This window comes from Grammomys surdaster, unplaced genomic scaffold, assembly GCF_004785775.1.
Source record: "Grammomys surdaster isolate TR1022 unplaced genomic scaffold, NIH_TR_1.0 185, whole genome shotgun sequence".
NCBI lineage: Eukaryota > Metazoa > Chordata > Mammalia > Rodentia > Muridae > Grammomys > Grammomys surdaster.
Window position 1 is genome coordinate 16,061,851 of NW_021604630.1, and position 12,515 is coordinate 16,074,365.

General features: G+C 44.1%; 1 protein-coding gene across 1 annotated transcript in view; it reads left to right on the plus strand.

Moving 5' to 3' along the window:
- The first annotated feature begins 4,536 nt into the window (after positions 1-4,536).
- The window catches only part of Zdhhc2 (zinc finger DHHC-type containing 2), a 58,191-nt gene continuing 50,212 nt past the window's right edge, over positions 4,537-12,515 (plus strand). Inside the window, exon 1 of the mRNA XM_028768195.1 lies at positions 4,537-4,878. Within this exon, the coding sequence (XP_028624028.1) occupies positions 4,752-4,878 (127 nt within the window). The 5' untranslated portion in view covers positions 4,537-4,751. The remainder of the gene's footprint in view (positions 4,879-12,515) is intronic.

Consider the following 12,515-nt stretch of genomic DNA (forward strand, 5'->3'; position numbering starts at 1 on the left):
GACAAAACGACAACCAACAAATTGGGAAAAGATCTTTACCAATCCTATTGAAAGATTTTTATTTTTGCCTTTTAAAATTTCTATGTAGGATTAATATTTTTATTCATTAGCCATTAAATTATAATGTAAAATTCTATAATTATAAGTGGTTGTAATTATGTGTAATTGATCATTAAGTCATAATTTATAATTGCTTTGGTTAAGGTAATGTTTTGTGCTATTTAATCTGTGAATAAAATTCCAAGACCCTAGCACTGCTTAGTACGCTCCTGCCCCCTAGTGGCCAGACACATTAATGAGCCCACAGAAATTGTAGCGTACTTGATGGGGAAATTGACCAATTTGCCCCCATTTTTAAATTTGTCAGCCTTTTCACACAATAGACCACACAGAAAAATCATCTTTAGACTGTAGAAGTGACCTTTAAGTCTACGCAATCAATTCCAGAACAACTGAAAACAACTTTTGAGCTCCACGGTCGTTTTTTCTACATCAACATCTAAGCACTGTTTTAGTCCTGTGCTCCTTAAAACAAGATCCTTCTCTAAGACTACTTTTCTTTTACATGTGTCCAGAAACATCATGTTTGACGTATGCATGACCTTCTTTCACGGTGAATATAACGTACATCGTCCTAGTTAGGGTTTCTGTTGCTATGATGTATCACCATGGCCGGAAGCAAGTCGGGAGGAAAGGGTTTATTTACTTCTGCTTAGACTTTCACATCACAGTTCATCACTGAAGGATGTCGGGTGTAGAAGTTAGGTCTGGTTCTTCCTCTCAGCCCCATGCTCCCAGAAATAAAATTCAGACTCAAGATATATTTACAAATAAATACCTTGACCTTCTTCTCTGACTAGATCATAACTTAAAATAACCCATTAACCTAGTCTGCACTTTGCCAAAGGGACTGGTTACTGGTGCTCAAGTGCCATGCACCCATCATGTCACACCTTCCAGAGGAGGAAGCTACTCCCCTGGTCTATCCCAGAATTCTTCCTGCCTCCTGGATATTGTGTCTCCTATTTCCTGACTAAGCGATAGACATCAATTTTATTATTGACAGGTACCAGGTCTGTATAAACACAAGATAGTTTCTCTATAGTAAGGACAAAATTCAAAGGTTAGGAGATGGATGCTGGAGCTGATGCAGAGGCCTTGGAGAAGTGCTGCTTATTGGCTCACTCCTCAAAGCTTTCTGGACCTCTTTGTTACAGGACCAACAGCCCAGGGATGGCGCCACCTAGAGTTGGCTGGGCCCTCTCCCATCAATCACTAAGAAAATGCTCTACAGGCTTGTCTACAACCTTATCTTATGGAGGGATGTCTTAGTTGAGGTTCTCTACTGTCACATGACTCTAGTTTGTGTTAAGTTGATCTAAAACATCACAGGGGGGTCATAACCTGGGGGTAAGCAGCACCCTGGATTGCTGGTTTAGCCTCCCACTCCCCAAACTGATAACGTTTGTTTAAGAAAACAATAAAAGGTAGTCTTTCCCCCACAAGAAATTTATCAGTAAATGAAAGTAGATTTCACCCCTAGCTTCGTCACTTCCCATTGTCATAGTGGGAGATGGTATTTGTCAAGTGTCATACCTCAGACAGTCAATTTTTCACACATCTGAGAATACTAAAATTCAGAATATACTTCTTCAGGTATTCTCTTACTGCAAAGCTAATCACCAAGAATACTTTCAAGAGGAAGTAGTAACTACAGAGCAGTGCCCAAATAAAGTCAATAAAATCAGGTGCACTGGCTGAGATTTGAGATTAGTCTGACACCGGGGTTAACGGTGTTTGCTGCTCTCTAGAGACTAGGTGGCTCTGTGGTTTATGGGCTTGGTTGACATGGTGGTTTCTTGATACTCACTTTTCAAGAGACTGGGTGAAGATTTCAGCCTGGATTAGAAATAAGATTTGACGTTTTAGGCACAAATGCAAGCCAGAGTAGAGGTCTGGGGACTGAAGAACCAGGGGAACTGAGATCCAGAGGGAAATCATGATCAAGAATCTTCCATAGAACCAAGATCCGATCACGGGAACGTTTTAGTTTTAAAAGAGAATGTCTTTGAGATGTATGTGCAATTTCATAAACTTTGAGTGAGTAAAACAGGCTTCGCTGGGATGGTCTTATGACCACTTGAACCAGAATAGACAAGTTCTCCTCAAAAACAAACAACAAACAAAAACAAACAATTTCCCCTCACCTTCTACTGCTTTTTATTCACCCACAGTTCCTTGTAATCTTTTAAAAGACAACTTAAAAATTAGAGCTGAAACTTATGTAGCTCTGTGGAGAATAAGTTTCTGGTGAATTGTGTACAGCCTTCAATCCGTTTTCCTGTTGAAATGAAAGTGAACCTGAGAATGAAAGTTATCCTTCCAGACTCACGAGAGCTTGGTGTCCAGCACTGGTTCACTAACCAAAGAGCTCCATTCATGTATGCGGATTTATGCCTGTCCAATCAGAGGCCAGGCAGAGATAAATCCAGTCATTGTGTGGCTGCAGACATGAATCTCCCTGCCTTCCTGTCCCAGATAGTTTCTGAGATGACAATGAGCAGTCAGCAACTCAATTAACAGTGGTACCCTTAACGTGGCTAAGAGTTAAAAATCCTTCACAAATATCATAAATGTGAACAATGGACGTTTTAGTAATAAAGTGTGATAATTAAGTAATAAAAATGTGGCCTATAAAGATGTTAAACCTCCGTACAGCTTATATTGAAAGCTGAGTAAAATGATTGCTCCTCCTGGCCTGACCTCAAGCCCTGAGAGATGGTTGAGGATGGCACAGGTGTCATTGGGTATCTGAGGGGCGCAGTAACACTGTCTCCAGGGCTCCCAGGATTGGGAGTGGGGTCAACCTCTTTTGAGTCTTCGGTAATGTCCATTAATCTTTGCCTGCTGCTAGCTCATCTTTACGAGGTATCACAATTCCTCCCTGTTGGTCTCATTATTTTATGAATTGGAAGCTGGTAGAAACTATTGAACCCACGGTCTCAAACACGCTAAGCATGAACTATACAGGGGAGCTAAGCCCTCAGTTCCTTATTCTAGTCTGGTTGAGATGTGAAGTTGATTTCTCCGGGAGGAGCTAAGGATAGCAGGGAAATTCTGTTTTCATTCTTGTCCACCCTAGAGAATATCCAAATGGAATAAAACATCACAGCAAAATAAAGTGACTCACAGGCTTAGAATATTTCAGTGACTTAAAGTCCCTCGCGAGCTTGACTATTATGTCCTATGCACTTTAGAATGCCAGCGAGTGAAGTTGCTTCTGCATTGATGAGGTAGCTGTTTCAGGGACATTGGTTTGATAGTTAATCCAGTCTTAGGAAGATAATTGAAAAGCCAGGGGGACTTAATTGGAGCTGGGTTTCTATACGTCAGTATTCTTACCACGTTTATCAAGTAATTCTATCCAATATGGTTGTGTGGCATAAATATAGTATTCATTAATGATATCTGATACCTGTTACACATACTAAGTGTTTATATAATGGGAGGGGCAATCTCAGAGACATGTGTCTTTTTCCATTCGCCAACAATTAACTGTGGGATGTTTGTTCTAACTACCATTAGGATCCCTTCCAGTGGTTTTGGCAACGGCTTTAAAATCTACTATATGCTAAATTAGGAATCGCTATCACAATCGAAAACACTATCAGGTTGGATAGGACGGGAAAGAATGCAGAAAAGGAGTCACTCGTCTCTTGGGAGGAGGGAGTGGTAAACTTCACTCTTAGAATCACTAGACAATTTAACACACGCAAAAAAGAGAGTCTTCTCTCAGCAAAGATCTGTCATGCCTAGCTCTAATTAGTGTCAATGGATTCACAACGTAAAATGCAACTTGCTCCCTCTGGCTAAGGCCTCTGGCAACCCTCTTTGGTGGCGATCTGGGCACGTAGGTAGTCGTCCTCATCTCCAAACAACGTTATTTCGCCGGTCTGTTCTGGACACTGACCGTACTTTGGCTACTCTCAGCCAGTTTACTGGCACCCACAAGTTAAAGCGGAAAAAAAAATTCCAGGCAGGATACAGAGGTGCGGGCCTGGGCGCCTAAGGACTTGGAGGCACTGTCCTCCCTGGGCCTGGCAGGTGAGGAGGGGGAATAGCAGCTGGCTGGAGTCCCAGGGGGCCGCTCGTCCCTCCCACGCGCGACTCGGCGCAGCCTGTCCCCTCCGATCCGGGTGCGCGCTCTGGGAGTGGCTTGAGGCTGGGGAGGGTGACCCAGAGCGAGTGTCAATTCTCATTGCGATCCCAGGGCCAAGTGCAGCGGCGGGAGAACCAAGGTGGGCACCGGGTCGCCACCTCGAGCGCCCCCACGGTGGCCCGCGGCAAGGGCGCACGGGTGGCCGAGAGTCCGGGGGACTCAGTGGGAGTCTGAACCCCGGATCTCTGTACCCGCCCGAGGGCGCGCAGCCCGCCGCCGAGTGGGAGGCGGCGAGGAGGGGACCGGGCGGGGACCAGGCGGGGGCGGAGCGGAGCTTCCCGCCGCCTCGTCGCCTTCGTCCTCCCCACTCTGAGCCGCCGCCTCAGCCCGGCTGTGCAGCGGGAGTCCGCGGCGCCCGCTCGCCGCCGCGGGATGGGGAGCTAGCGCCACGGCGGCCGCAGTGGCCGCAGCACAGCCAGCCGCCGCCCCCGGGCCTGTCCCGCCGGGGGCTCCGGGAGCCCCGAGCCCGGCCCCGAGCCAGGCCCGCGGGCGGCGGCGGCGGCGGAGCTGGGCAGGTGTATGCGGCTGGAAGATGGCGCCCTCGGGCCCGGGCGGCGTGAGGCGGCGGTGCCGGCGGGTGCTCTACTGGATCCCGGTGGTGTTCATCAGCTTGCTGCTGGGCTGGTCCTACTACGCCTACGCGATCCAGCTGTGCATAGGTGAGTGGGTGCCCGAGTCCCGCACCCCACACGCAGTCCCCTCGCCGTCCCGGAACTCCTGCCCCGCTCCGCGATTGCCTCTACTCTGAGCAATCGCTGGGCTCTGCCCACCCCGCCGTGCGCCCTGGGCGCTTCCCAGTACCTGCTCGTCTGCCACCCCACATCTCTGTCCCCCTCCCCCCGGTGGAGGTCAGCCAGCCTCCTCGAAACCTCGTTGCCCTCTTGGCCTCTCCTGGCAGCTTTCGGGTTACCGGGTCACCTCCACCCCAGGACGCACGGCCCAGAGTAAACCCCCTACCCCTGCCTTTCACTCACCACTGCCACCCCAGTCACACCCCCCTAGCTGGGCAGGACAGAACAGGGGACCACAGTGGTCTCCACTGTCTGCTGCCTCAGTGGGGAGCTGAGGCCGGGAAGCTGCACTGGAGGCCAGAGGGCTGGAAGCTGGGCCAAGAATCAAAGGTGCGCCACACCCGCGAGGGGAAATGCTGGCCTTAACCTCGGATGGCCGAGCCAGCTTCTTTTCTGATGGACATAAACCCACTTTAAAAAAAAAAAAGTGACAGTGCTCACTAGCATTGTAATAGCCAGTATGGTTTGAGGGTTGATAATTAGCCACTTTCTAATTCAAAAGGAGGCAGAAAGGGCGAGCCACTAGAAAGTATTTTTCGAAGACCTGTGAGACATACAGGACTGTAGTTTAGATGCTGGGATAATAGAAAGTGGGGCGGGGAAACCCATCATTCGAGGTTCTTACATCCAGAGAGCCAAGTGGCCCCAGTCCAAGATAAAGCGTCTGAATTGGTGGGTGGGGCACTTTTGGCACTGAAGATTTTTTTTTTAAGATTGATTATTCATAAGCAGGGAATACAGTTATGACGCTCAATGTAAACTTTCTGCCTTAGGGGGTTTTGTGAAAGCTGATTCGTGTTATCAGGAAGAAATGTTGACACAGGGGATGACTCTTCCCGCCAGTGACTTGTGAATATTTTGTCTGATGTTTACCCACTGAACTTACTACCCTTTGCTCTAAGCAAGTACTAGCCTTGGGTGGGACAAGGAGTTAATAGAGTCCATTTTCTTAAAGCTTTGCAACCTGAACAGTTCCAAAGCTTCGTCCACGAAGTGCAGAACCTTGTCTGAAGCCACCTTATCTCCAAACGTTGGTCCTGTGAGAAATGGTGTCAAAATGATAACACCAAAATAATTTCGACATAATTTTCAAGATAATTGAGCCCATCTACCCATTTCATATACATTTTAAATTTGCTATTACTTTGTCGACTAGATGCAGAAACAACCTTTTAATCCCAAATTAAGTGAATGTTTTGACTTAAAAATCTTAAAAAGTGGTCTAAACTGACATCTTCCTAACAATGTATATAAATATGTAATAGTTAATCATGTATAATATATAGGAAGAAGGTTAAAGAAGGAAATTAAAGTTTCTGTATTAACAGTTAATCTGTAAATAGGCTGCTTATTGATATACGGTGTCTATGTTATGTAACTATTGGGAAACTTGGTAAGGTTTTATTCCTTCACCTCTGAGAAATAATGAACAGTATCATTAGTTGCAAAAGAGGAATGCCCTAGAAGGTCTTCACTATCAAAATAGCCAGCTTGTTCTTTATTATCACATTAAGCTAAGAAGCTTAGCCTGGCATAATAGCTCATGCCCGTCAAGAGGAAGCATTTGAAGGTACAGAATGTTTCCTCCATCACAGGTAGCAGATACTCCATAGGAGGTTTTATTTTACTAAGTAGACAGATGATGGTCAAAGAACTGCAGAGAAAGTTGCTATTATATCTGAACCATAGTGTGTGTGTGTGTGTGTGTGTGTGTGTGTGTGTGTGTAGTCTTTGCTTGTGTGCATGTATGTGCAGATTCACTATCTCATGCTGGTAAGTGTAGAAGCCAGAAGTCAGGATTGGATATCTTCCTCAACAATTCTCCAATTTCCCTTTTGAGACACATTCTGTCACTGAAACCAGAGCTCACCTTTTTCCACTAGCCTGGCAGGCCAGCAAGCCCCCAGGGTGGACCTGTCTCCACTTACTGGAGCTGGGATCACAGGCCTGTACTCATCCAGCTTCTAGGTTGTTCTGAGAGAGTCTGAACTCAGGAGCTCATGCTTGTACAGGAAGCACTTTACCCAGTGAGCCATCTCCCCAGCTCCTGAGCCATATATTATGTATATTTTCATAATTTTAAAATAAAGTATCTGTGTGGTCCCAGTCATCCATTTCATAAGTGACCATTGGACTTAGAAGGACAAGTTCCTAGGTGCCATGGCCTCTTACTGGTATTTACCTGATCAAGCATCCTGCCACTCCTTGTCACTACTCACCTATGGTGACCAAAAGTGCCACAGTAACAACAATCAGAAAACAGACCATCACAAACAAATAAATGGGTGCAGAGCTATACCCACACCAAGCTGTTAGAAAGTAGTTTTAAATATTTTCATTGTCGCAGAAACAAAGGACATGGGTTTTATAAAACATCTAGATCCTAAAGACAAGAAGGCAAAATTCAAGAAGGTCAGTTTGATTTTAAAAACTATGGCAGTTGCTCAGTGGTGTTCTCCAAAAGCCTTGCACTGCCTGCACTTGGTTGGCTGAGAAGTTGAGGTTAAGGGTACAGTTGTTCTTTAGGCACAGGGAAAGATGGTGACCAGTGTGACTGATGCACACAGCCAGCCTTTGCTGCTTTTCACAAACAAAGAAAATGAGAGTGTTAGCCCCCACCCCCATCCTCACATGAATCCATCTCTTTCTGCCCTGCCCTTTGGGGATTTTTCTGTCCTCTTGGAAGAAATATTTACAATCGTATTCTTCAACTTTCTCCTGTGAAATATTGACCAGGGCTGGAACCAAAGGATAGGTAGGGGTCAAGGACTGAAAAGTGAAGTAGGAAACACACAGGACTCAGCAAGCAGGGTGATTTACCCTGGCCTTCCTTCCACATCTGCTGTCAGCCAGTGATGACCCTGAATATAAATGACTCTATGCCCTTTGCTGAATGAACTGCAATTTAGGAGTAGTGCTTATCCTGGTATCCTTGGAAACCGGAGATAATGATGCTCATTACAGTTAGTTTCTATATTTAACGATGTGCATGTATGTGGCTCTCTAGGCACGTTCTCAGTGAGCATAATTTTTGCTTGGTGTTTGTATTTTACTAAAATAACTCATCTCTTTGGAAATGTGTGTGTATCTGAAACATACGGGATGGAGAGGTAATGGATGAATCAAGTAAAATTTCAGATAAAATTTCGTCCAATTCTGACAACAAAAGACTAAATAAGGCTATTATAGGGGTAATTGTGTAGAATATGTTTATATGGTTTGCTAATTAATAAAATTCTTTTATCATATCCCCTTGGTCCGTTCCTTTCATCAATCGACGTCCCTCTTCCTCCTGCCCTTATCCCCATCCCTGGCTTCTTATTTGTCACAGCCATCTTTAATCTATTCATATATTAGCTATAGCATTTTCTATATGGTCATATACACCCCAAGGGTTAAAAAAATATAAAGGTGTATACAAAATTAGAGGGGTAAGAGTGCCTGCAGCCTTGGGTGTGGTCCAGGGGATATGCTGGACCTGATGTGTGTGTTTCCCAGAGCCACTCTGATAATTAGTATAGAAACATTGCTTGTTGAAGAAGACAGTTAAACTGGTTCCTCGTAGGTGTTAACATTTAAAATGGATTTACACTGTTTTTATATAGCCCTTGTCTTGTTATAAGTCCAAATTTACTAAAAGCTCTTAAGATTATTATAGGAGATGAACACATCCGTTTGCTGAACCATTTTGGTGTCTTGTTTGCCTAAAATGTGTCTGTTACTGCCACGATTTTACCTTGTGGGTGTGCTGTCATTCCTAGCAGTCAAGATCTCAGCCAGGACTTTCTTGGGTTTGGGGCCTTTTTTTAATGAAATGAAAGCCTACAGTGAGTGTGAAGGAGCCAGGAAACTTTATTCAGAGCAGAGTGCTGGAACAGGGAAGAATAGTCGACAGGAGAGCAAGCAGGTTGCATGACTGAAGATGCTCAAGGGTCATGGTTGTTCCCTGGGTTCTTTTATGAAGAGGAGGAGGATCTGGTTAAGAAGGGGTGCAGTTTGCATGGTTCTTTATTTTGATTGGCTGATTAAGTTAAATAATCATTAGTTCTATTGCATATGTTGCATCCCACCATGCATCTGATTTAAGTTGTATGTTTGTCCTTTCATGCACAGGCAAAACATGGTAATCAGGAGATATTCTCCAAAGAGAACCTAGAGAGCTTTATTGTTTATGTACCCAAACCAGCTCAGACCGAATTAGCCTTTCCAGTCTTGTACTGGGGCATAAGGGGAGTTTGATTGAATAGAATCTAAGTTGGATAATTCTTAAGAGGAAGCAAAACCTTATTCCATTGTGGGGATGGCAGTGTGCATGCAGCATGATGTTGCTAGCAGGATGCTAAGTGCATCGTTCAGAGACGGGTGTTTGTGCACAGCCCGAGAGTCTCACACTGGCACGAGATTTGTTCATGTGGCCCAAGACAAGCAGGGTCCCAAGGTTTCTCAACTATCTCCTTTGCTTTCCTGGCTGTCTACCTGACAGTACTAATTATCCACTCACAGTTCTGAGCTTCCTTGTGGTTTTACTGAAGTCCTTGCACTCCGTCATGGCAATTTCCAAAGCTCAGAGGTAGCTTAGGCCAGCCTCATCCTTATTGTACAGGGAGAGTGGAATGCTGCATTTGCTAAAAGTCCTATGTTCTTCCTGTAATGTCCCAGTGGAGGTGTCACCTGTGGATCTCACCAGTCTGGTCAGGTGTCCTGGGGCTGAGAGAGTAGCTCAGTTACTGAGTGTTTGCTATGCATGCATGAAGACATGAGTTTGATCCCCATACTCATGTGAAAAGCTGACCATGGTAGCACACTGGTAATCTCAGGACTGGGAAAAGGGAGGCAGGTGCTTTCGGGAGGTCACTGGCCAGTCTACTTAGCCTAATTGGTGAACTCTAGGTCTATGAGAGAGACCCACCCTCCAAACCAAAATAAAGAGCTAGTGAAAAATGACTTCTGAATATGCTCTCTGGGCTAATTAATTAATACACTAATTAATACACATGTACACACACACACTCACACACACACCCCTCAGCAGTAATTGCAACCTGTTATATTCCATGCTATATAATGAAGACGTTTAAGAATTTGAAGAAGGCAAGTGTGGTAATGCATGCCCATAAGCCAGCACTGGAGACACTGAGGCAGGAGAACTGTGGCTTCCAGGCCAGCCTGGGCTACCCACTTCACTCTCTAAATAGATGACTATATAAATAAGACAATAAAAAAACAGAATTAATCCACATATTTAGGGATCCATATAAGGATATGCTGACTCACTTTCTGTTCCTTAAAAACAAACAAATATCCACAAGGATAAAATATGTCAACTGTCATTTTAGATTTTTGTTAAGCTCTGTTCTTCCATGAGCTGGGATCACCGAAATCTCATGGACAGAGACTAGAGGACCCAAAAGTGCCTTCAAAAGTGACAATAATTTGAAATTATTCTTGTTGTTGGTAAACTTTCACATTATAAAGCATTTAACCATTTAGGACATTAATGTTGTCTGTCTTTTAAGATCAGAAAGACAATTTAGGGACACAGATGTTACAACCCGTAAGTATCAGGACAGTTTGAAATGAAACGGAAGACACATCTGTAAAAAATTGAAACATTCAGAGCATTTGAGGCCGCTGTACTTTGAAATGATACAAATATACTCTGTGAGGTTTTTGTTGTTGTTGTCGTTGTTGTTAAATATTTTAAAAATTAACATCTTAACAAGTCTGAATCCAAAATTCAAAAGTTTAAAGTATGTTTCAAATTCTGGATCCATACTACCATGTAACTTTGATATAATGGCTCAAGGTAGAGGAAGAAGGGGAAAGAAAAACTGCTTGCTCTTTTCTTGGTTCTGTTGATGTGTCCAAGCACTCTTTGTTTTTCGATTTGCAAGATAATGTGGTTAGTTTGGTTTTTTTTTTTTTAAACTGGAAATACCACAAGTAAGACAATTGGCATTCTTGAGATGATTGCTAAATGTTAAATGAACTAATTTATCTGTGATTTTTTTGTCAATTTTTTGTCAGTTTATCTGTCAATTTTTTGATAAGAGGGCATCCAACCAAAAACACAAATAAACATGACTAGAAGAGCTATCCATCAGAATTCAGTTTTAATTAAGTCATAGAGAAGTTTGCTTCTAGACTCTTCCTGGGATTGTCACCCACATCATAACATTTTCCTAAGTGTTCCCATTACCAGAAGCTGAAAGACAAGTTCTCCAAATCAAGGTAATCTTCTCTGGGGAAGGGGTGTGTGTGTGTGTGTGTGTGTGTGTGTGTGTGTGTACGTTCGCACATGTACATGTTCGAGTGACATCATTAGAAAAGAGACATCACTGTCCAAAGAAGAGGGAGGTTCAACCATTCACTGAACCATGGTCACCTGGAAAGTATTTTCTTCTGCAGAGATTATTTGCACAACTTAATGTACTTCATAAAGGCCAAGAAAAACTGTGGGCCAAGACACCCAAACCAGCCTCCTTCAGCTTGGGCATGAGGAAAAGGTGCTGCCTTTTTCTTGTTGGCTCCACTGACAGGTGTTAGGGTGACAGAATTGAACTGTGGACCTGCCAGGAAGTCGTAAATTGATCCCTGGGGCTGCACGAAAGGATAATCAATGAAGAAGGTGAAAAGATGCATAGAAAGCACATCAGCATCAAATTATGATGCAGACTACATCTGCATATCTTCTAGTCAGATCGTGACCAGATGTTTTTGCTCCTGCTGTGGGACTTTGCTGGTGGTTCGACTTCCGTGTGGCTTACAGACCCACTTTTACTCTACCTCCATTTAGTCTATGAAACTACACAGAATCTCATGAATATGATTCACTGAACCCATGGGAAGACTAAAAAAGAATATAGCTTAGAAAATTTACAGAAGCCAAGATGGATGAAGCAGACCTAACAGTATGCTTGGAATGGGCTTCTGAAGGAGCCACTGCCTTGGAGACCAGCTTCGTACACTGGAGGTGTGTGTATGGAGATGCCGTTGTGCCCACAGTAAGAGTGGTCCTAATTTCTGGCTTGAGCACAGACAACACTCTGAGCAGCGTTTTTTGTTCCATGGTGAGGAGAGAAGGTAGTTCAAGAAACACGGGCATTTTATCTTAATTTTTGACTTTTGTGCTGAGAAATGACACCACTAAGACACAAAACTAAAAAGCAGTCAAAATTACTCAGAGATGAATACATGTGGTATGTGTTAGGATGAGTTTGCAGGGAAATATTCTTTACTGGTTTTTATTTGTTTTATTTTTTATTTTCTGGAAATCTTACGATTTTCCTTCTCAGAAAGATGGAATGTGGGCTCCAGGTGTGCTGATGTCATTAGTGGTAGAATGTTGGCCTAGCTTGTGTGGAGTGCTGAGTTCAGTCTCCATCACAATGCACACTCGTGGGCACACACATACACACACATACCACACCACGCACACAGACATAATACCACACACCACACACCACACACATATATACACACATATACCACAACACACACACCCC